This window comes from Amblyomma americanum, chromosome 3 (genome assembly GCF_052857255.1).
Source record: "Amblyomma americanum isolate KBUSLIRL-KWMA chromosome 3, ASM5285725v1, whole genome shotgun sequence".
Lineage (NCBI taxonomy): Eukaryota > Metazoa > Arthropoda > Arachnida > Ixodida > Ixodidae > Amblyomma > Amblyomma americanum.
Window position 1 is genome coordinate 51582810 of NC_135499.1, and position 25514 is coordinate 51608323.

At 44.9% G+C, this 25514-nt stretch overlaps 1 protein-coding gene and 1 pseudogene across 4 annotated transcripts in view; both read left to right on the plus strand.

Annotated features, from left to right (window-relative positions):
- Positions 1 to 467: 467 nt before the first annotated feature.
- LOC144124587 (uncharacterized) overlaps positions 468 to 25514 on the plus strand; it is a 101496-nt gene continuing 76449 nt past the window's right edge. For 2 of the 4 annotated variants that reach the window (XM_077657367.1, XM_077657363.1), the window contains exons 1-6: positions 468 to 601; positions 2186 to 2227; positions 9824 to 9853; positions 14372 to 14386; positions 16117 to 16173; positions 25250 to 25405. In XM_077657367.1, the coding sequence (XP_077513493.1) occupies positions 562 to 601; positions 2186 to 2227; positions 9824 to 9853; positions 14372 to 14386; positions 16117 to 16173; positions 25250 to 25405 (340 nt within the window). In that variant the 5' untranslated portion in view covers positions 468 to 561. The remainder of the gene's footprint in view (positions 602 to 2185; positions 2228 to 9823; positions 9854 to 14371; positions 14387 to 16116; positions 16174 to 25249; positions 25406 to 25514) is intronic. The other 2 variants (XM_077657364.1, XM_077657365.1) reach the window with 2 other exon arrangements.
- LOC144124586 (uncharacterized) lies at positions 3404 to 6323 on the plus strand (annotated as a pseudogene).

Consider the following 25514-nt stretch of genomic DNA (forward strand, 5'->3'; position numbering starts at 1 on the left):
TTCTCACCTATTTTCCCGTAACTCATCAATATGGCTAGTTCGGCTCGTAGTCTTGCTGTCGCTGCATATTCAAAGAAGCGCAGCCAGCCACTATCACAGGGGCAAGAGGCAGCTGATGCACTGAATGGCAATGTGGAACTGCGTTGTTGTTTCCTGTAGTACACATATGAACTAGATAACTGAATTGAAAGGAATAAATTTTTCACTACACCATCCCTAACTTAATCATATGGCAAAAATAAAAAAAGACACGAGGAAATTGAAAATATGACGCCTTCATTAATTTTGAAAGCACATCTCATGTAACTCAGCCGATTTCGTTTATTCCTACCTGTTATTTGCAAAGCCATTTATTTGCCAGTCAGCACACAGCTGTGTTCGTTTCCTGTGCATTGCGTGCTGCTGCACGGTTTCGCTGCTTTAATTACGCTGTTCTGGCTACCAACAGTGGAAGAAGATGAAGAAAAGTCGCTGGTCCCAAGCTCGGTGCCGGTGCTGCCCGGGCTGCCTGCCTGCCGAATCCTCTGCGGCCCGAAAACGCGACCCGGCTAGGCCTCAGAGATGAGCGACAGCCCTGACGAAGACAGCAGTGACGAACACGGTGAGCCATGCTTTGTCGACACATCAGTGTTTGCTAGGGAAAGACTAGTGAAGGATCTCTAGCATGTATCTTCGATGGAGAACCTGCGCTGCCAAGGTGGCACTGCAGTTGTTCCATTGGGTGACTTAAAACTGCTTTTTTCAGCCGCTTGGGCCGCTGCAAACGCGAGAACACATTCTGCGCGATTAGATACCCGCGTTTGGCTGACAGCTTTCATTGCCCAGGTTCTCTCGGCGTAGCCCAGATAGCTGACGCACGGCACGTGCGCCTTCGACAGAGCGCGGAGGCTCACGCTAATAAGCGCCTGAAGGTGGCGCAGAAAAGTACTAATAGTACTACCCAAAACTGCTTGCTCTTCTCGCTAGGCAGTGTGTTATGGCGCTGCAACCAGCACCGCAAACTTCAGCGCAAGTTCCCCATGCCAGTTTGGTGCCCTAGGGGAGGTGTGAACTCGCTTAGCAGGCATGTACATACTTACAAGGCTGCGTTGCGAATGGGGTGTTGGGTCTCTGCCTCAGCGAAGTGGCGCTCGCGAGAACAACGATCACGCAGTGCGCATCTAAGGCTGCACCTTTAGTGATTCATAGAGCTTTCTTCCCTCGCGCTGTAGGACTCTGGAGTTCACAGCACAATAGCAGTAGACATTGCAGTAGTCTCAGACACATGAAGAAGAAATGGCGGGTATTGCTTCACCCTTTATAGATAAAAACAGGCCATCCTCGTTGCAGCTCAGTTGTCCTTTTCGTCCGCGTTTTTTTTCCTTGTTCAGAATGTTTGCTCTCTTGCATAAAATAGAGGTCTTGTTTCTGTCATAGATTTTCCTTTCTTTAAATGGTTCCTCGCCTCCTTGTTTGGTGTCCGGATTTCATTTCGAATGTTGAATTCTGCTATAGTCACTATTTTCCTGTTATTACATTTTGTGGCATATGATCGCTCCAAAAGCATCAATGTTTGCGTTCGCGAACCGGCCTAAAAAATAACCACGGCCGTAATACTCAGTAAATATGAAGATTATGTTTGACCAATGAAAACAACTTTGGAGAGGCTGCGCGATATCCTATTGCAAGTGAGTGTTCGTTAATGTTTACCTGCCTTTTGAAGTATTTTTTGAATTTTGTCGCCTGTGGCGTTGCACGACTCTGAGATAGTTTACTGCGCGCCCGATAGATGCGACAGAGGATGAGTTCTCCCTTCATTACGGCTAATAAGTCTCAGTAAAAGCTGCACTGCAGTTTCAGCGTTTCCCTCTCATCATTCTTACTGTGCGGATGACCGTCGACTCACCATCGTTGCGGTTATCCGTGCTTGATCTCCTGGACCTTATTATCTAGCCTGCTCACGGCGTACATTTGTAGAGTCGGTTGGCAGTGACACAGTACAGCTTTCGTTGCTAAACATCTTACACGAGGGCATAATAATTCCTTATTGTCGGCACCCGGGGAACACGCGAAAAGAAGGCATCTTTTTTGTCTCTTCATGTAATATGAGTGAGGTGTCTAGGTTGTCACGAGTTTGCGGCGTTGCGCGACTCTGAATCGTGCCGCACTTTGAACCTCTTTATCACCGTGCTTCTCCGATTTACAGGACATAGCGCCTACTCGCGATGGAGAGACGAATCTACCGCTGGTAAGAACGCCTGCAACATAGGAGCATTTTTTCCTTCAGACTGCAACACAACAAAACGTCACATTTTGCAGTAGGATATCATAGCAGCAATTTTCTCTGGTTTTTAAAGGCAGTCAAAGCTAGACCTTTTAGTTTGCATTCCTATGGTGCTAGCAAGGCCATTGCAGTTTACTTACGTGACTTACGTGAGCAAACTGAAAATCTGAGAATCCTAGTGCGCCCCTCAGACGATTAATTACTACAATTCCGGTTTGATGCACGACAGTTCCTGGAAGTGAAAAGGGGAATTGCGTGAATTGATGATTGATTAAAAAGACGTGATCTACTTCAAATTCTTTATCACCGTATATATAAAAAGGAAGGTTTAGAGTACAAACTCAAGCAGTTAGTTCATGTCAGCGACAAGTCTGAGAATATTAAATTGGAGTTAAGTGTTGTGTTGTTTTAAACTCGTTGTGGGCTCGCACGCATTACAGTGTATGCACTTCGTTCTTTCGCACATATTAGGCGTAACCAATAGAATAGGTATGACAACCAGTCACTTCATAAAACTGAGTTTGCTTGGAACCCGAAACCAATAGTATGGCGAAATGAGTGGATGTTCTCTCGACTGACAAAGCCTCGTAAGAGGGTGAGAGCTATCAGAGACCCGAGGAGGCATAATTGGAATCTCCGAGGCCTACTCGGCTGAGAAGAGGGAATCAATGAAGGAAAGGCCTTGGAATTTGGGGAAGAAATGAAGACCAAAAATGTTCCTTCATTTTTAATAATATTCATGATAATCATGATATTCGAAATTAACTTTTCAAGGGCTGATATAGCGTTCACAAAATTATTCAGAGAGGCCAAATATTGAAAGGTAACGAGGAATAAGTTCAAAGCTTACCGATAACCCGAAGTACTGAGGAAAACCAGTTTGTGCTGTAGTGTCAGTGGCAGTTGCACATGTGGGTGCACAGTTCCTATGCCGGTCGCGCTTTCCACGCTATCCTTGCCAGTGGTTCCTGTCTTCACGCCAACAGTTAATTCGTAATACTTGTAGATGTTCTCGATGGTTAAAATGTCACGTATCATATTTTGTGGCAATCAGCTTCAAGGGAGAGCGAGTAGATCAAGCGGTTCGATCGCCTTTCATGCTAGCTGTGTAGCTAGGGCACGGCAGCAACAGTGGGCACGGCAGCAACAGCGGCATGCGGATGCATAATCCTTTCGTCTATCTTGTGCAGCTGATTGCCTCTACGCTGGTGATATCGACGCCACACCACAGCCCTGGCCTCGTGACGCAGACCGTACTGCTGCAGCAGACGAACCACTCCTGCTGCTTCCAGCCTGTGACAGCGGTGGTCAACGACACCTTCGGCTACCTACGAGAGACGTCAACGACGCTGTGCATCGACGGGCCCTCCAGCTCTCCCCAGATGGCGTACTGGAGCCCATTCTGCATAAAGCGAGGACAGACCAGCGCGAACATCATTGGGCACGGCAGCAACAGCGGCATGCGGATGCATAATCCTTTCGTCTATCTTGTGCAGCTGATTGCCTCTACGCTGGTGATATCGACGCCACACCACAGCCCTGGCCTCGTGACGCAGACCGTACTGCTGCAGCAGACGAACCACTCCTGCGGCTTCCAGCCTGTGACAGCGGTGGTCAACGACACCTTCGGCTACCTACGAGAGACGTCAACGACGCTGTGCATCGACGGGCCCCCCAGCTCTCCCCAGATGGCGTACTGGAGCCCATTCTGCATAAAGCGAGGACAGACCAGCGCGAACATCATTGGGCACGGCAGCAACAGCGGCATGCGGATGCATAATCCTTTCGTCTATCTTGTGCAGCTGATTGCCTCTACGCTGGTGATATCGACGCCACACCACAGCCCTGGCCTCGTGACGCAGACCGTACTGCTGCAGCAGACGAACCACTCCTGCTGCTTCCAGCCTGTGACAGCGGTGGTCAACGACACCTTCGGCTACCTACGAGAGACGTCAACGACGCTGTGCATCGACGGGCCCTCCAGCTCTCCCCAGATGGCGTACTGGAGCCCATTCTGCATAAAGCGAGGACAGACCAGCGCGAACATCATTGGGCACGGCAGCAACAGCGGCATGCGGATGCATAATCCTTTCGTCTATCTTGTGCAGCTGATTGCCTCTACGCTGGTGATATCGACGCCACACCACAGCCCTGGCCTCGTGACGCAGACCGTCCTGCTGCAGCAGACGAACCACTCCTGCTGCTTCCAGCCTGTGACAGCGGTGGTCAACGACACCTTCGGCTACCTACGAGAGACGTCAACGACGCTGTGCATCGACGGGCCCCCCAGCTCTCCCCAGATGGCGTACTGGAGCCCATTCTGCATAAAGCGAGGACAGACCAGCGCGAACATCATTGGGCACGGCAGCAACAGCGGCATGCGGATGCATAATCCTTTCGTCTATCTTGTGCAGCTGATTGCCTCTACGCTGGTGATATCGACGCCACACCACAGCCCTGGCCTCGTGACGCAGACCGTACTGCTGCAGCAGACGAACCACTCCTGCTGCTTCCAGCCTGTGACAGCGGTGGTCAACGACACCTTCGGCTACCTACGAGAGACGTCAACGACGCTGTGCATCGACGGGCCCTCCAGCTCTCCCCAGATGGCGTACTGGAGCCCATTCTGCATAAAGCGAGGACAGACCAGCGCGAACATCATTGGGCACGGCAGCAACAGCGGCATGCGGATGCATAATCCTTTCGTCTATCTTGTGCAGCTGATTGCCTCTACGCTGGTGATATCGACGCCACACCACAGCCCTGGCCTCGTGACGCAGACCGTACTGCTGCAGCAGACGAACCACTCCTGCTGCTTCCAGCCTGTGACAGCGGTGGTCAACGACACCTTCGGCTACCTACGAGAGACGTCAACGACGCTGTGCATCGACGGGCCCCCCAGCTCTCCCCAGATGGCGTACTGGAGCCCATTCTGCATAAAGCGAGGACAGACCAGCGCGAACATCATTGGGCACGGCAGCAACAGCGGCATGCGGATGCATAATCCTTTCGTCTATCTTGTGCAGGTAAGAAGACGTTACGGCAAATGTCTTCGCTCAAATGATCCGTTTCTTCTTGTGCTGCCCTGCCCAACGCAGCTATGTCCTTTACTGTGTGATCTGGCAATGCATGTGGCGGATTTGCTGTTGTTGGCCGGGGACATCGAGACGAACCCCGGTCCAGATCTCGCTCAGATTTCCAAGCAGCTAGAGGCAATTGCCGGAGACATAAAAAGCATCAAAGAGGAACGACTAGCATCAATTGAAGCTAAATTGGAAAACATGGCTGCCCTTGACAAAAAAATATTGGACTGCATAGACCAGGTCGCCAACATGCAAAAAGTCGTTGCCTGACTTGAACTAAAGCTTGATGACTTGGAAAACCGATCGAGGCGGAGTAACCTTTTAGTATACGGCATTACAGAAGATCCTGATGAAAACAGTGAGTCCTTAGAACAGATTTTTAATGAAGACATTGCTAAAAATATCCTTAAAATTCAACCTGTCGCCATTGAACGCATACATAGGTTGGGAAAGCCTTCAGCTGAAAAAACCAGGCCTGTAATACTAAAACTTCTTGACTATCGCGAAAAGACTCTTGTGCTAAAAAACTGTAGTAAACTTAAAGGTAGTGAATATGCGATCAGTGAAGATTTTTCAGCCCGAGTACGCGACGTAAGGAAAAAGTTGTGGATTAGTGCGAAAGCATTGAAAGATTCCGGGGCAAAGGTTGCACTAGTGTTCGACAAAATACGCATAAACGGTGAAATGTTCCAATGGGATGAAGAAAACAACTGCCGAGTACCCGCAAAGACACAGACAAACGCGACAACTAACTCGTGTCCCGAGACAAATGCGAGTACAAGCCAAAAAAACGAACATGGCAAAGCACCAAACCTACGCCCCCGTCATCCCACAAAACGAAACAGATAGCTTTTGCAAATGTAAATGCGCGAAGTATACTTAATAAACTTGAGTCACTAGAATCTCTTCTTATCGGCCTCGAACCTGACTTCATAGCGATTACAGAAACTTGGCTCACTGGCGATATCAGTGACAAAGAAATTGACCCACCAAACTATGCTATCGTGCGCAAAGACAGGATAACACGTGGAGGAGGAGTGGCTATACTAATAAACAAAAAAATTCCCTTCGAAATCTTACCAGAAGTTGAGGGTGCCGAGGCACTCTTTTGTAAGTTGTTATTTGGAACGAACACTGTCACTGTAGGTTGTGTTTACCACAGTCCTTCGGCAGATCAGCCTGCATTGGTCTCGCTGTATGAATATATGCAACAATATGTTCAAAAATCCAGACTGATCCTTCTTGGGGACTTCAACCTACCAGATATAGATTGGCAAAGCATGTCGTACCGCTCACCGTGTTCTGAAACTCTTTTTGATATTATGTTTAGTTTTGACTTGTTCCAAGTTATCAACGAGCCTACACGTGTTCAAGGTAGTGCATCTAACATTCTTGACCTCATCTTCCTCAGCAATCACTTTGCGATCGATCAAACCAACTTAGCAGTCCTCGATGGCATATCAGATCATAAGCTAACATTGTGCACCACACCCATTCAAGCAACAGCAGCTCGTACTATCTCGAAAACTACTTACCCAGACTTCACAAACGCTGATGATTCAAGCATACTTAATTACCTAATTTCGGAGTACGAATCGTTTGAAGAACTCGCTAATTACCAAGGTACAAATATAGATACGCTGTGGGGAAGCTTCAAGGCCATTGTATCGCACTGCATCAAAAACTTTGTACCATTGAAGACCAAACGAACAAATACGCGTAACCCTTGGATAACACGCGATATCATTCATGGGAAACGCAAAGTAAAACGACTAAGGAAATCACTAAAATCAAAAAAATGACTCTCAGGTAAAACATAAGCTCGCGAACGCCATCCGTGAAATGAAAGCAAAAATTATGGCAGCGAAAACAAACTACTTCTCAGTTACGCTTCCTAATTTTTTAAAACACTCCCCTGGAAAATTTTGGAAATACCTCAGCCCCAAAACACAAGAAGACACCTTCAATTGGCAAGGACAAAATCAAAATTTTGCAAATTCCTTAAATACATACTTCCAATCTGTGTTCACAGTTGACGATGGCTGCACACCGGAGAGTATTCAGCGCATTCAAACACCGCTAGACATGCCAACAATAACTGAGACAGGCGTGCTCAACCTACTATTATCAATAGACACAAAAAAAGCAAATGGTCCTGATAATATTCCAAACACTTTTTTGCAAAGATATGCTGAAGTCAACGCGAAATATTTACATTTATTGTTCAATAAATCTTTATCAACCTGTAGTCTAGCTAATGAATGGAAAATAGCGAAAGTTATTCCTATACACAAAACAGGAAGCAAAGATGACGTTTCAAATTATAGACCAATATCACTAACGTGCACGGTAGGAAAATTATTGGAACACATCATACTAAAGCATATCACCAGTTATGTTAAGCAAGAAAACATTTTATCGCCTGTTCAACATGGATTTCGAAGGGGACTTTCAACTATCACCCAATTACTCGAACTAACACATGATTTGTTCCAGAGCATTGATAACCAAAAGCAAGTTGACTTGATTGCACTTGATTTCTCTAAGGCGTTTGCAGAGTAAGCCATAAAAAACTAATTAGCAAACTTAGATCAACTTTAGGTAACGGCCCTATTATCAACTGGATCGAGAACTACTTAACTAACCGATCTCAGTATGTTGTAGTTATCAATGAAATTTCTTCTACTGCGCTCGTTACGTCGGGAGTACCCCAAGGGTGCGTCCTTGCTCCACTTTTATTTCTTATCTTCATTAATGATCTGCCCTCTAACATACAAGTTAAAATTAAACTTTTTGCCGATGACTGCATACTTTACAACGAAATTAACACTGTAAATGACCACGATGATTTAAACAGCGCCCTTCATGAAGTGGTAATATGGTGTCACAAATGGCAAATGGAATTGAACATTAAAAAAACAGCCTTCTTATGTGTAACCCGTAAAAAACAAAGGTCCGAATATGTGTACAGCATCAATAACATACCGCTCACCCGAGTTCACGAACACAAATACCTTGGATTAATCATTTCACATGATCTAAGATGGGAATCACATATTAACAGTATAGTATCATCTGCTTTAAAACGATTGTTCTTCCTTAGAAGACGGCTTCGAGAAGCGCCACCGGAGACCAAACTGTTAGCATATAACACATTTATACGATCAGTTCTCGAATATGGAAACACGATTTGGTTTCCCTACACACAACAGCTCATTAACAAACTAGAAGGAGTACAGAGAAAGGCAATTAGATTTATCTTTAACAAATACAGGACCAGTGATTCACCATCCCAACTACTAAACCAAGCATGTATTCTTACTTTACAGAAACGCGCCAGACTAGCACGACTAAAATTATTGTTCCAATTAGTTCATAACTCGTTAAACATAGATACTTCGTTATATATATCTTTAGATGAATTGAGACCATCCCGGCATAAGCACCCATTAACCCTTAGAGAGTACGCATTCCGAACCGACTGTTTCAGATATTCATTTTTTCCGCTTGCCATAAAAGATTGGAATAGTTTGAACCCCTCTATCACTACTAATACATCTTTGCAGAAATTTGTAACTCTGGTAGAAGAACAGTTGCGCGATAATTAAAATAGATAAATAAATAATAATTATACAAGTACAACAGACCGCTCGTATCACTGCATATAACAGCATCTGTATGAACATACTACTTACAATGTATAAAATCGCACCCTTTTCTGTGAAATATACTCTTTCGTTATGTGTTTTATTTTCTGCTATCTGTGTTTTTTTCCCATACTCATGTAATTACTTGCAAACAACAGTGTTCGTAATATATACCATTCCATTTGTATTCGCTTTGTACCTTCTTACTATGTGCCCATCCTGTAAAAATTCCAATGGGATTGACAGTATCTGAAATAAAATAAATAACTGCTAAGTACAAATCACCAGGTTGCCAAACACGCCGTAGGTGATGATAGAATCGTCAAGTCACTGCCAGGCTGTCTTTATGCCTTCCGGCAGCGAATGTAATAATATGGACCACGCTTCTGCGTTCCATGTCTTATGTCACGTTGTAACGGAAATAGAAATCTGTACTGCCTTTATGTCCAAAGGAGAAAAGTAAATATTACTTGCATCTGCAGCAAACACATTGATTTTCACTAGGTAACGCTTCAGAAGACTTTGATCATTGATGTGTGGTCTTGTTCTTCTTTCAGCGATATTTGTCTGCGAAGTTGAATTAGAACAACTATTGTCACTGATTTATTGATCTTTTTATACTTAGGCAGTAGCTCGAATCTAGGCGTCTACATAAGGACGCATATGATGAGCTGCCTACTCATCAATCAGGCTACTTATTTTGTGCCATTTAATTTCAATATTCAGAAACCTATGCGATATATTTATAGTAGATTTTCATGCTCTAACAAGTAGTGGTCGCTGCAATAATATTTCTAACGTAATTCTTTTCTTTTTCTTATTTTATGAAGGGGATGCTGTCAGCATGCAGAAGCTTTACGGTAAGGGACATAATACGTCCGGTAATTTTTACCGCTGAAGACTCAGAATTATGCTGAGCAAAAATAAATGACAGGAATAAATGACGCAAATAGTGCTGTTTAAGAATGTTCCAGGCATCTGTATGTTTACCTTGCTATTTGCGCCGAGAACATAAAAGCTTACTATATCGGAGAGTTATCTTAGTAGACATTTTCCACCTCATGTTCAAAGAAATCTCTATGAAATTGTAATGAGAATATAGCAATAAGAATGCTTCATATTGCGCGGTTCTGAGTTTGCACGTACACCATTTTAACCGTGGAATCTAAAAGGACTTCGGAATCGACATATATAAAACACAACGTAAGGTAACGAGAGGCTAGAAATTTTCCCGGAACATGTTGCTCCTATCGGCCAAGAGGTCCCAGCGCCATCTCCCTAAAATACCCAGTGGAATATGAAATGCCTCGCTCTTTCAACTACCATATACTGGTAGCGGATGCTTTAATGAGCACTGGGCATTGAGTCAATGCTGTTTCTCCTCGGTGGGGCTAGATGCTTGCAGTGATAGATGTCTGAAATCGGGTAATGAATACTTTTCCTGCCAGTGCGGTTGACAGGGTTTGTGGATCCCTAAAATATATAGATTTTTGTGCATTATAACGTTTATTGAACACTGCCACGGTGCGCCTTTGCAGCGTTGCTCGCCAAAAACTTTTCCGCTTTAATTCATTGCATTTATTTATTCAATACTGCCAGCCTTGGTAGTCCCGGGCAGGAGGGGCCATACAACGAGATACAAGGCAAAGTAACATTTAGCACACAAATTAAAAGATGAACAAACCAAAGACGACAAATGCATGATTCGAACAAAAAACAGGTAAACTGAACAGAATTTTTTCCGCCAGAACTGGACATACAACATTCAAAAGTCATTACAAAAAATTGGCAATGCTCTCAGTGCTTAGTAGTCCACTAAAAGTAAGCTGGTTCCACTCAGTTATTGTTCGGGGAAAATAAGAATATTTCTACAAGTTTGTTCTGGCACGATAAGGTGTTAAGCACTGGGCGTGACGATGTCTCGTTAATCGCGTCACTAGTGGTATTAAGTAAGGGTCTGGGCTCATTGATAACTTATCTTTAGAGAAAAAGAGAAATATTAGTCGCAAAAGCTTTCTTCGGGTTTCCAGTGTCTGTATGCCATTAACATTCATTAAAGTTGTAGGGGAATCGGTAGCGCGGAATTTAGAAAAAATAAAATAAACTGCTTTCCGCTTAGTCATTTCTAACACATAGATATTAATTCTAGTGAAAGGATCCCACACTGTACAGGCATATTCTAATTTTGGTCTAATGATTGATGTATAAAATAAAATCTTGGTTGCGGAAGGGGCTCGTTTTAAGTTACATCTACGAAAAAATCAGTTTACGGAAGGATGATGCACAACTGTTAGAAATGTGAGCATTCCAACTTAAGGTATTCTTATTGTGTAAATAGTTGGCATATATTACTTCTTATAGTGTAAATTTCTTATTGTGTAAATAGTTTGTATGTATTACTTCTCCCCCTATCCTCTCTTTCTGTCCCCTCACCTCTTTCATTTCATTTCTCCAATCTGCCTGCTGTCCTTTATTTCCGCTGCCCCAGCTCAGGTGCTTCAGTATCGATGGCAGATTCCGGGGCTAGCAAAAATCTTTTCCTTTTTTTACTATCATTTTAATAAAAAAAATGACTACCACCACCACCAACTTAAGGTATTAGTAATTGTTACACCAAGGTACTTGTATTGCGTTACTTCTGATAGGCACCGTGATGATACGCGGTACTGATAAGATAGACTGTGTTTTTTGTTAGTTATTATCATGAAAACTGTTTTTTCAGCATTTAGTTTCATATTGTGTCTGCAACACCAATCGTTAATGCTGTTGAGGTTAGAACAGCCTAATTTGAACTGGTTCTGTGATAATGTTAACAATATCGTTTATATAGGTAAGAAATAATAACGGGCCAAGGACGCTTCCTTGAGGGACACTCCAGATGTTACCGGGAGGGAGTGCGAGGAGTGACCACCAACACAAACAAATTGGGTTCTGTCAGTGAGGAATGCAGTAATCGATTTGATTAAGAAAGAAGGTAGACCAGCGAATTTGAGTTTACCAAATAGTCTGTTATGTGATACTATATCAAACGGTTTAGTAAAATCTAAAAAATTACATCTACTTAGCCTAAATGGGAGGCTACAGACAACGCGTCCTTTGTTAACCACAGGCGGATCCGACCTGCCCTGTTCGGAAGCCATGTAGCGTGTCCTCGAGATTGCGAGTCGAGCTTTGGGCCGGGAGAGCATGGGTCGAACTAGCAGAGCACGGTTTGTGAAAGCACGCGCTCTTCCATCGAAGAGCGGCTGGGGCACCACCCACCCAATACATGTTCAGTAATCACCTTTTTGTGGGCCAGCGAAAAAAAATGAAGGGATGTCCGAACTCTTCTGTTTCTCGGAAATTTTGGGATCGGTTTCAATTTCATGAGTATCGTCACATAAGTATTGAAATGCACCGTGAAGTTTAGGCAGTGGCGAGCTGCCGAAAGCAGGAGTCGGGGAAACAAGGCCTAGTCCGTCACGTGTACTTAGCCTAATTTCACTCTCAGTACGCAACAGAAAGGGCACGGGAAGGTGGTATGCTGGTGGCAAGAATGCCATGTAATTTTTATTACATCGAAATCTGGACACTAGGCTAGAAAACAGGATTTTGCTTTGTATCGTGATAGCATTGCACCTTAATCTCGTGGAAAACTGTCCGGCGTTCTCTGAAGCGTCCACCTTGCCACCTGCTACTGCTGCCAGGTGGCAGAGGGGAGAATTGTCCTCCCCACTTTCTGGGGAGAGGAGGCAGAGGCCGGAAAGGGGGCTGCCGCGTGAAGAACCCCGAGGTTGGCTACCGGGGAAGGAGGAGGTTAAGATGCGTACGGAGGGAAGCGGTACCGAGGGTGGTTATCACGGCAACAACCCGACAGGTGGCTGCCGTGGAAGGTGGGGGATGAGGAGAGCACTTAGTTGAGAAGAGAAGCGGAGATAGCAGAACGGTACGCGCGCACAGGATGCCACTGTTCTGTTTAAGGGGTTGAGTACGAGCTACGAGTTTGCAAGAAAGGCTGATGGAAAGACATGTGTGTGTTGTTTACTGCCATGCAAATGTGAGTGAAAGCCTAATGATACTCATTCAAAATTCGAAAGAATGAAATGAACTGAATTCAGTTCTATCATCTCTAAGGACTGAACTAGACTTTCTTAATGAGAATCCCAGACAGATGCAACCATTGTGCGATAGGACAAGCAGCCCCTAGAGGCGTTCTACTGGCGTTGTGTAGCTCTCACACTCGGTAAGGTGTCAGTTTCTGGGGCAAATATTCTGGGCCCCCAAATTGTTAGAGTTAGCTCAGAATTCCTACTCACCACCTGCACTAGCCGTCGGTCGGGAGTCGAACCGTTAACCAACGTATGCAACGAGTGTCTGTAGGAGTGTCCATCGCAATAAGAACCAGCGCTGAAAAACACACACAGAGGACGAGACGAGACACACGAAGGCGCTGAACTTACAACTGAACTTACAACATTCAGCTGTAAGTTCAGCGCCTTCTTGTGTCTCGTCTCGTCTTCTGTGTGTGTGTTTTTAGCACTGGTTCTTAAAGCGATGGATCACAACCAACTCGCCCAATCCTCAGTTCTTCTGTAGGAGCGTGTCACATTATGCGCGTCTAAGGCATGGGTGGCTATGATGAGCGGCTATGCTATCGCTTTCACACACCTGTCCATCTTTGGTGGCAATTTTCAAGTTTCGGGCGTATTAACGCTTCGTACTACCGAATTTTGAGAGATAAAAGTGATTTAGTGAAGTCAGATAACCTCAACGTATGATGGCTGTAGTTATTGACATATGTCATGTGTGGACATGACTTTGAGGCGTAAGGTGGCCATAGTTGGCGCTGGGCAGTCGTGAAACGAGAGATATCGAAGATTATTTCGTTGTGCAGTGGACGATGTTAGACTAAAGATGATGGTGATGTAGAGTTGAAGTAATATATGCAGTAAAGAACTTATACGAAGGAACGTACGTAATTTAAAGAACTCTGCTCTTCTACATGACTGCTGTTACAATATATTACTACTACCTAAATGTAAGAATCTCTATATCAGCTAGAGTGAAAATTCAGAATCGCAGCGTGACGAATTCGCTTTCACGACAGACAATAAGTGACCAAAAAAGAGCGCCACTTCGTGTTCTTTGATCTTTTCTTTGTATTAAGACCTGGTGCCTCTTTTCTACAATGCTGTTCTTCCCGTTAAAGGATCTCTCATTTTGGTAAAGATGAGTGATTTGACAGCTAGCCGCCCATTTACAGCTGATGTGATATTCATGTAGTGATCTAACATAGAGTCATATTCACCACTTCTTTTCATTTCTCATTTGTCAGCTCTTGAGTCCAAGTTCGACGTTCGTTTAAGCGTGCTACATGCTTGCATTATTATCATTTTCAGAGCGTGATTCAGACAGTAAGTTGGTCGTATTTTTCCTGTTTGCACATAACAATGTTAAAGGTCAATCATTTTTGAACGAAAGAAGCGCGGGGGGGGGGGGGTCAGCTTATTGCAACAGGGTCCGATCACAGCAAATGACCCAGACCAAACACTCGCATGTCCTTAACTATAAACATTTTCAGCGCGTCTGATGCGCCTTTGATGGCCTCTTCACAAAATATTTCGATCCTAAAATGTTATCGTCTGTTAAGCATAGTCTGAAATTATTAAGAAGTTGGAAAAGTCGGAAAAACTACCGGCTTAAAGTAAGTTGTAAGTTATGCTCATTCGCAGGTTGTAAACGGTATTCTATTTACTGAGACCCAATTTATATAATGTGGTCTTGTTTTTTGGTATCACTACTTTTAGAAACGCTTCGGATGCTTAGTTTTCTATTTTCTTTTTTGTATAGTGAGCACTCTGTGTACACATCCTAGTAATCTGTATTCCTGTGGTCGTTGTACTCCATGCTTGAATAAATTCGCAGGTATAGATTTAGGTTTCGGAATAAATCCATAAATTCAAGTGGCAGCGTTTTGGCCGAGTTTCCTATGCAGTGTTCTTTCCGAATATGAATGTGCCATAAGTGCTACAGGTAGCGTGCCTCAAAAGCTAAACATCTGGAATGTGAGACTGGACTACCATCATTTTAGGATTGAATGTAAAATATCTGTGTGGTTGATCATCGGCGACATCCAAAGGCGGGGATCTCCGTATTCATTTCCCTACGGTCTCCTCGGCGACAGACACTCTCCGATCAGGGCAGCACGTTCTGTTGCAATCTGAGGGGCGCGCGCCAGTGTTGTATTAAAATACCGAAGCATCTCAAATAACTACATTGTTTTATTTCTGTTATCTATGAGTGTTCAAAATCTTGGTGGAAATAAAGCAACAACATGACGCTAGAATGCTTTCTAGAAAAATATTTTCAAGGCAATCCGCGATAAAATGAAACACTTTGGTTTAATTCTTGCGATGGCCGAGAGTCACACGGGGAAATTGTACCACATTCGAGCGCAGTGCTTCCTTTGCATGAACGCAAGTGGCCTTGTCGAAAGAAAAACTATTTTCTTAACACCCGCTTAAGCTTTTTACATCTAGGAACTACCATAAGTCGATGTAGTCGTACCTTATTTTCCTTTCAGTGCGCACACGCATCACCCGATTCGCTATTGCTCTTCGCACTGCTTGTTTCGTTGACTCGCGCAAGACATTTCACATCAAATCGTTTCTCTTCACGAACGAAACTCGCGACGAAGCACAGAAAACACCTGCGCCTCAGTGCCGAACGTCCGGCAGCATGTAAGGACTCGACACTCACAGCAGAGCGAGCAACGGTAGATAAGCGACGCATCCGGCGCCTAAACGTTTCTGAGCTGCTATTCACGCGACCAGACCCCAAGATTCTTTAGGAAGCATTAGTTGAAAGCCTCCCGGCAACGTGCGTTGCAGCTGTTACAAAGTAAAAGAAAGATGCGGTTCAATACCGTTAGCTAATCTGTTTGTTGGTAGAATATGTGAGTGATAATAAACCAAAGAGAAGGGGGATCATAGACGCACGCACGCACGCACAAAGCACACACATAATTTTCCTGTGATTATATTTGCAGTTCGGTGCTTTGAAGACGGATTACAATTCAACATTGACAAATACGTCACAGGAGGACGGAGCGCTTTCAATTTTTGTGACTTTTTGAAATGTGCAGGTCCAAGCGATGAACGAGAACGTCACCGAGAACACAGAGCTCCCAACGACGCTAAAGGTGGGCCAGTGAGACATTGTGTTTAATATGCTCTCGCAGATTATCGCCGCATGCGCTTAGCATAATGCAAAAGTAAATGCGGAACACACTCTGTTAAAAATAGCTGCGTTGCACCGACGCTGCAGTTTATTTGAGGCATTTCCTTTGCTCTTGGTTATGCTGTATTCGCAAGCGTGCTGGAGATTGCAAAGCCAGTGCCTGGCGCAGCACAAGCAGCTCACATGAAGCTTCACGACTTAATGTTGTGCCATGTTTGCGTTACAGCGCACAACGCTAGTTTCTTAGTTTCTGTCACCTGTCCGGTGAGTTCGTACTTGCGCGTCGGTACAGACCACCTCTGTCCCTTATATGTTGCGTTCCCTCCTGGCAGTATGTTAATGAGGGAGTTATTCGTTACTGATTTACTAATGATCATGCTCTCTAGGCTACTTGAGAAGAAATATAATCGGGTAGTAGCCGTTTCATGGTGCTATAATGTCATATCGATGCAACACAACCGGAATAAAGGCGACGGTAGAAAATAACGACTAACGACTAAACGCAGGAGCTGCGGGATCTCTATAGAAATGAAAAAAAAAATAGGGAGATGCATTGGCAGGGTGCCGTTTCTTTTGATGTCGTTACTGCGCTTTTTACTTTCACGTGAGTCATGATCTTTTATTTTTCTATCTCTGGCTTGTAAAAAACCGAAGGGTTTTCGTGTTTTTCCACAGGCAAGAGCTTCAGCGATAAGTCAAGTCACGTACGCTGGTGTCTAACATTCAAAACATATATTTTGAATCTTCTGTCGCGAAAGCACGAAGAAACATGCTTGGTTCGTGTTGACAGTAGCGAATTTAGATCACAGCAGAGCGTGCACCAGGAAAACTAACCGTAGTTGGCTAAATTCTAAGAAAGCCATTGGCAAGTAGAACAGTGACATCAAACGTTCTTGGGTCGCTGCACAAATAAATCAAACCAGCGGCAGGCTGTATGTTTGATGAATGACGCCACTAGTGTCTTTGTTTTCGTCGGGATTGTATAACGTAGTGCCTAAGGTGCGCTGTCGTTTTCGTCAATTATTACCAATGCGACCCATTCTCATACCGGCATGTAATAGCCTCCAAAAAAGAAACCTGAGTCCACTGATGACGACTGGTGCGCGCCGCATTGCTAGCGCATGACATACACAGTTTTTTTTTTTTTCAGCTACAGTTTAACCTTGTTAAAATGAAACGAACGGGGCGCTTTATCTCTTCATTATAGCCGTTTCTTCGTTAGTGACGTAGGTGACCTTGGTCGCAAGCAGGCATGTTAACGGGGTTCCGTACCATTGTGTCGAACAAAGATAACTTAGCAAACGTTTCTTCTGGTGTCCATGTGCTGACGGTGCCTTCAACGCGCGTGCCAAACGCCACCGACGCGACGGAACTTAGGTACACGAAGTGCGTATTTCAGTCTCGAAAATGCGCGCCCGTTTTTTCCGCATCTCCTATAAGGTTCACAGCCCTTAAAAGGGGCCTTGCATGGTATCTTGTAGCGCAGGAAAAAACCTGCTCAGAACAGTTATTCGTGTTGTCTAGCCGCTTAAATGAGACAGGCTGGTGGGAAAGAGGGCACGCGGCTGCGAATTCGGCACAATACCCATTCTGGTTAGTTTTTCCGCAGGACACACAAGTACCCTGCTAGCAGCACTTCGCTGCATGGCAACAATGGCCTGCCGGGAATGAGTGCACGACATCGAATGATAAAAAAAGAGGCATTTGAAAAGGGCTCTCAAATGCTTTGAATGCTTAGAATCTCAGCCTGTTCGTAGTTCCTTTCACACCGCGAGAGACTGCGGTAATGCTTTATTCTTTGTTGCAGTGGGTTGTAGACAATGTGTTAATGGCTGCGTCAGTGTCCTTCGCTATCTGACACTTCCGCATATCCGTTGCAATTGCCTTCATTATGGCCGCCTTCTGTCACTGCAATTTTCTTGCTCTGTCGTTTTTCACCGCTGCCGGTCATCCTAGTCTTTTGAGACCAGCGGGTCAAGCGCACTTCCGAGCTGTGAAGTTATCCAATCTCGTCGCGAAAACGCAACCTATACTGCACACAGCACCTGAGCAGCATAGAGCGCTATGTAAACGGACCGCGTGCGGCTAGGAAGTTAGAGAATTGGCGAATTCGAGTGGCCTTGCAAACTTACGAGCCGGGGCGTAGTACAGCGGCCGTGCGTACCTATCTGCATGAAGTCATTCCCCAGAACGCCTGCCCGACTTTAGACGAATATCCGTCCGTTAGCGTGAAATATTTGTCGCACCTAAGACGACGCACTGACCAGTGAAACGCTTCATGCAGTCCCCCCACTAGAGACGGGAAAGGTTTTCAGCACATTTTGTACGGCGTAGACAGGGCGAGTTATGCACTGTAATTTCAGTTCGTCGTCTTGAATGCGCTGGGAAGTGCTTAGCCGCGTTACAAACCGATATACTCTGCACGAAGCAGCCAATGAGGGTTGTTTAGGGTTCGTTATATTCATTTCTAGAAAGAGTTTGCTTGCTGAAAACTAGACGTCAAATAAATGGACTTGTTTAGGAGCTTCCAACGACGATAGCCATTCCTTTCTTATATCAGGAATTTCGTTATAAACCGTTGCATTAAAACAAAATAACTACTTTAAGCGATTAAAGCTTGACAAGGATCGGGCACCCCAACCGTGGATTGTCGATAACCTCTTGTTAGAATGTTATTGAACACAACACACACAAGTATGCTCAAAATGAATGCTAAAAAGTCTTTATATTATCCGCTTGGCCATCACTGATCAGCGCTCCCTGGAGGCTTGGTGGTTATGAGGGTGAGGACGAAACCTCACAGCTTCTATCCTAAGCTTTGCGTAAGTATCAGCGGTGGCTTATTCATGTAATGAACAATGACCTCGGCGTGCGTATGCGATTCACTTTTGTAGCACTCACAAGATCCGCAGTGCAAGAGAGATCCTAGTACATTACTGCTGAGTACTCTGCAAGCCTTCACTGACTCCCATCAGACGTTATGTGTGCGAAATCTACCTACTGTTCTACCAGCAAGTGTACGCTATATGTGGTTATGGTGCCGCCCGTGCAAGCTTCCTGCAGTGCGCTTTCTATAGCCTTTATCCGCGGGTGTCATTTTGTAAACGAGGGCTCTTATTCCGTAAAACAAGACTGACACAGGCCTGAAACGGAAATCCATTACGGCTTCAAAAAAAAAGGTCACTGTGACTGTTTTTACATGGGTCGATCCAATCAACGATGATAGCTGGTTTACGCAGTGACATTGCTGTTTCATTGCGTCATCATCATTGATGCTACTGCCTTTCTTTTTTGTTTGCAGAAATTAAAGGGTAAGTTCGCACTCCTGACTAAGCGGCTGAGTGGCCATGTCGTCCATCTGTCGAAACCAAGGTAGCGAGGTGTAACTTCGGCCCCGGCGTCATGAAAGTGTAAACACTACCATGTGCTGTGATATCAGAGCACTTGAAATGCCCCAGGTGATGTAGGTTAATGTGAAGCCCTCCATTAAAGCGTCTCTCATAGCCCCGCCCACCATGCAGCTTCAGCACGTTAAATCTCTCATACGTACGCATTCAGATTCATTTTTTGTTTTGCGTATTCTGACTACTCCCATTTCACTTTCAAGGCAACTTAGAAGGATTTGGTTGTGTGCCAGTTGGTAAGACATCGTGAGGAGCAAAACCGCAAACCAGGACGGGACTGAGGCCGGGACACCACTCTGTGTTGTCGCCTGCCTCAGTCCCGTCCTGGTTTGCGGTTTTGCTCCTCACTTTCAAGGTGCTGCCGATAGCGTTTGTTGTCTGTTTCCGCTCACCACTGGCACAACGAAGCAGAAATGACGCCTCTACAAAATTTTTTAGCCCCTCCATCAGAAGGACTGCTCTCCGGGCTGCATAGTCTTGTCTCACCTGCGTCTCATGAGCATAGGTTAAGAATTCTTTTGTGTGTTTTGAGTGACACGGGCCTCGACTCGCATTTGTGATGCCATCAAATCTGCGTGCACATACTCTCATTTCCCTTCTCACCACACCGTCACCCATCATGGCCCTCTTTCTTCTCCTCTTCCTCTTCCCCAGTGCAGAGTAGCAGGCCAGATCTCAATCTTTCTGTCCAAACCCTTTGCCTTCGTTTAATTAAATTTATCTATCTCATTGTAGAGCTTGCGAAAATAGCGACCCTATGTTGTCTTGAAGTTATCACGTCAAACTAAGTACAGTAGCATCTCTGATATCACTGTAATGAAAGACGTTCTATGTGTAGAGCTACCTCGGACGCTTTTTCCTAAAGTTCGCATAGCCTGTGCGATATTGCTTTTCTTTTATGAGCCACTAAGAAAGCCTTTCGTTTCTTGCATGTCATCAAAGTGGAGTTATTATTCATAACTTTTGTAGATACCACTGAGACATTGCTGTCATTTACAGTTCACGACTGAATCGATTCACGAAGTTGCAATGAGTTTAATCTGACGAAGGTGCAGACAAATAGTCTTCCGTGGCATGATTGAAATAGCTACAGAAAACGAAAATCTGCTTTCAGCACAAATTCCAGCCTATGAAATAAAAATTTCAGTATTGCTCGCAGAGTATTAATTAGGGTTTCTGTAAAATTTGTTCAACACTGTTTCTTGTAAACACTGTAAACACTCGGGTAAAAAAATATTCGAAATAAAATTCATATTGGACTTTTGTGGCGGTTTGATATACAGTGTGGGGCGAAGACGAGCTTTGCATTGTTTTTCAATGCATCTGCGCATCTCCAATACGCAGCAGCGTATGTGCAGCAGCCGTACTATGGTCTCCCAATGAGAGTACGACATGATACTGCCAGGTTCAAATCAGGGCCAATCTCGACGCTAGAGCCGGAAAATGGCGACGAAAACGCAAAGCAAGACAGAGTAGAATGGCAGAAAGGTAATAGGAGCGTCTAATTCGGAAAGAATTCAAGCAATCCGGCGCTCTGAAAATGAGAGAAAAGTCACAAAAAAATTACCCAAATGAAATCTGTCTCACTATGAATTGGTGGGACTGACGGACAAGACAAACTAATCTCATAGTATTTCCTCATGCGTTTTCTTCAGCGATCTCACCGAATTAAAAAAAATCTTGCAGAGAAAAATAGCATTCGTTTTTCTGAGACCACATTAGAACCTAATATTTCGTAACATTTAAACTTCCATGAATAGCTGTATTTTGCAAAGTCTTGTTGCGCTGTCTCCGATTTTGCTGTGGCGGCAGCCCGCCCAGCCTACGTAAGCTTTGTTTAAGAGTAACGCTATGGAATGACGTAGCGAATAGGAGACTCAAAACTGATTACAGTGCTTTACTGCACGAAAACATTGTGAAACTGCCATTTGGCCCTTTCATTTCGAGCGCAAGCTGTCTTGACTATTCTTCAATAAACAAAATAATAACCATGGGACATACGAGGCGCTAGCTTTATTTGTTACGTTTATCTTTACATGACCAAATTCCACGAAAGGAGCCTTCGCAGGGGAAGGTACTGGCTATAAAGCTCCATTTCGTGGGTTAGAAAGATCTTGGGCGAATATTTAGCATTTGTATTTTCCGACTGTCTTGAACCGTAATCCAAAAACTGTTTGCGATTCTTCAGTGTAAAAGGACCAGCAACCATGTTATAGCTCATCACAGAGTAATTCAGAAACTTAATTCCTTCTTTACTAGCCAATGAGGTGGTAAAACTCAAACTTTGGGTTACTTCTTTTAATATCTTTGGTAGGAGAAAGCAGGGGGTGAATGCATTCGCACTCGTAATAATAAAGCCTAATAATGTAGGCATGGAACGATATTGAACACAGGCCACTGCATGACTGCAGTTAATCTCTGGCCAGGTACTTCAATTTCTCAAACACCCGCTCTGAACCAGAGCCGCCGCAGAGGCAATGCAAACAGCGCATTATCAATAAAAATCACTGAAAACTGCAAATGACCAACTGACCTCAATACTTGCCTCGTATGAAAAGGCTTCAGTGCCAATAATGCAGTTCTTTTTAAAATTAAGATTATTGCTATCTTCGGTGGCGGTTTGCTATGCATTTGGTTGTCTTATGGTATAGAACACTGGAAGAGACTACGTTTTGCGGGTTATATTTCTGGTTCATTGTTTTTCTTCTCGCAGTGTTATCACCATTAGTGATTAAGAAGGCTTCGAGTGACTTTGCTTCATAGTTGCGAGCGCTGCAGTCACCTATCATAGGTCACGTGAATTTCTTCAATTCACACTTCAGATCCTGCAGCACGTAGAGAAATCCTAATCTCCGCGCAGCGAAGAAATGCGCCCACAATCTCGAACGACTTGGGGCTTACATATATAAAAATAAAGCTAGCGCAGTGCAGTGGCCAGAAGGAAGCTCTGGACGCTTAACAAAGGCTTCCCTTTCTGTTAGCGCGTAGCGTGCAGACGTTTACAGATGCTACAGGCCAAGCAGACATTTGTTAGAAACAAGAAGCTGATGTCTTGCTCGCCGCCTGCCCTCGCACCTCTCACCGTTTAATGGCAGTTACGAAGTGCGCGTACGCATTTTTTCCCCTCATTTCTGGCCAGCAGAAGTCCGGAGGTGGCCCAGGCCATCTGCATCGCAGCTGTGGGGCTCGCTGCCCTGCTGGGCGTCGTCCTGTTCTTCCACACGAGGGCCGCCCGTGAGCTGCTTCTATTGCCGCTGCCGTATCTCCTTTCGTTTGGAAAGGGGAACTCCTTCTCTGGGAGGAATACTTTGAAGCGTATTTAAACAGAGGCGGTAGTAAGTGTCAGACGGTTAATGACAGGTCAGTGTAGGGCAGAAGTTAGTCGTGTCAAAAACAAACAGCCCGACGTGAAGAACAATGCGCCATCCTTAAATAAAAACTGGACTAGAAACGCTTTTCTCTACGACATAGTTCATTTAGCTTCGGGCTTGCTTGAGCTAGACTGCAGTGCGATTACCGAATATAACTGTTCTTAGTCCTGCTTCTGCCTCTGGTTGATTGATGCACTGCTTTTGTTTCGCAATCGAAAGTGCTTAGCCTATTGAGTTCATGTAGTGTAGTTAGTATACTTACAAATTGCACTGACGCTGTATTCAGCTTTCCGTATCTAATTACTAGTACTACGATGAGTTGGGGCAACACAAGACACAAAATATAAAAAAAGCAACAGTGTTCAGCGAGTGCGACGAGTACAATGAAAGTCATGTAGTTTCTCAACAGATAACCCCTTCATTTAGCCATTTATCATAACGAGAAAATGTACTAAAAGTATAAAATTGTTGCCAAAGACTGGTCTGATACGGGCTGCGAATCAATGGAGAGCACCGCCAATCAGGGTAAAGTACTGAACACACGAATATCGGAGGCACTGGAAATTAGAAGCCCGTGTACATTACTTTCAAGCAGCTCTAGGAAATACTTGTATTTGGGCGTGTTGGTTCATATCTTTTCAGGAGGACACAGGGGCGCAACAAAAACACACGGACATGGAAGTAGACAGGGACGAGCGCTCGTCCCTGTCTACTTCCATGTCCGTGTGTTTTTGTTGCGCCCCTGTGTCCTCCTGAAAAGCTCTATGAAAGTATGCACATTTAAGCGAACTAACGATTCAATTCCTTTCTAATTTTGTATACCGTCATTGCGAGTCCTTTCGCGGCAGCTAAGTGGCCTTCGTGTTCTGCCGCTCAGCGTGAGTTGAGTTTTATCCCCGGATGTGGTGGCTTCGTTCATATGGCAGCGAACTGCCTTAATGGTCGTCAGAAACATATCTGTTTGAAACCTTCAAGGTGTAATATTATCGCCTGACCTTGGCGCCTGGTGCACCCAAGACCCTTGGTGCTACTGACAAGGGTAAAAATGAAATCCCACAACCTCAGGTTGCAGGTAAAGGCAGCGTATAGTGTCTTGCTAGTCTTCTGCCTCATTCTTCCCGAACTCATTATTTTGTCTCACACATTGTTGATAAAAAGGCGAAGACTGCAGGCCATGCCAGCAAATAAGGCTCAGAAGTACCGGAGCTAAAATGGGGCTTAACTGAGCTAGTTGGTTCATACTTCAGGGTGCTTGCGGTAGAACTTGGTACAGCGAAGACGAGGAAAAAAAACGAACAGACAGACGTGGACGAAGCTTCGTCATCGTCCATGTGTGTCTGTTGGTTCAGTTCATTGTCTTCATTCTACCAGATTCTGATGCAACCACCCTCTACCACCGAAACGCCTTTCGCCTAAGCAGTGCATCTCACTACTGACCCGTGTCTTTGGCAACACTCGGCAATTATGAACAATGAGAAGAAAAACATTAGATTTGGAGCAGAGCAGCGAGTTAGGGCAGGCGTCTGAATGGGCGGACATGTGCAGCTTTGGTTGGCGAACACACTCGTCATTATTTACAGGGGGAAATCGAAAGAGGGAAATGAACAGGCCGGGGGGGGGGGGGGGGCGGAGTGGGCATGAAACACTGATGATAGATACCCAATGGTCAGTAAGGGTAACATAGCGGATTCCATCAGAAAGAATACATTACAGATGACGACACAGACACTGAGTCGGGTGGGCCGATTGGATAGGATAATTGGCTGAGAGAATATGGGCGCAGCCAGCTAGCCCCAAAGAGTGTTGGATGAAGATCAGAGAGAAAGTAATTTTCTTGTAGTGGATATAACCTGTCTGCTGATGATCATAGCCCAGGAGCGACATGGCCGAGGCCCTGGCCAATTCCGAACCGTTCTAACGCGTGGAAAGCTTTCAGTATTTGAGCCGTCTTTCCTGGTGCCAACTGCCGCGTTTTGCACCTTCGAACAGCGAGACAGTAATGCAACGAAACATGAATACAACAATAGAGTCGTGAGTATGGATAGTTGATATTTGCTCAAAATCAAAAAATCATATCTTTGTAATCCAGACTGAGTTGCTGCGTCGTTACTATCGTACGAAATCGTAACGAGTGCCTACAGCATATCGTCGACAACAGCGCAGCGGCTTCTGAAACATTTTTTTTGAAGAGCCCAACATTTTGCCTCAAGTTACTCTTTGATGAGCGATATCCAAAGAGGAATTGACCGTCGTACACTCGCAGCTCCTCGACGCGTCGCCATTCGCAAGATCCATGCAGAGGTCGGTGACGACGACTCGCGAGTCGGGGGCAGCAGGGACTTCGGTGCCGGAGGCAGCTCGGGCCGCCGTTCCAGCGACAAGTTCGGTCGGCGAGATGAAATTCCGGACGAGCCCCAAGGTGTGTTGCTGACCGAGTCTCTCACGCAACCTACGTGACGAGGTGGGCCTGATACATAGAGTTTCTCACTATTAACTAGAGGGAAATCTGGCGCCCGCCTATGCGAGTT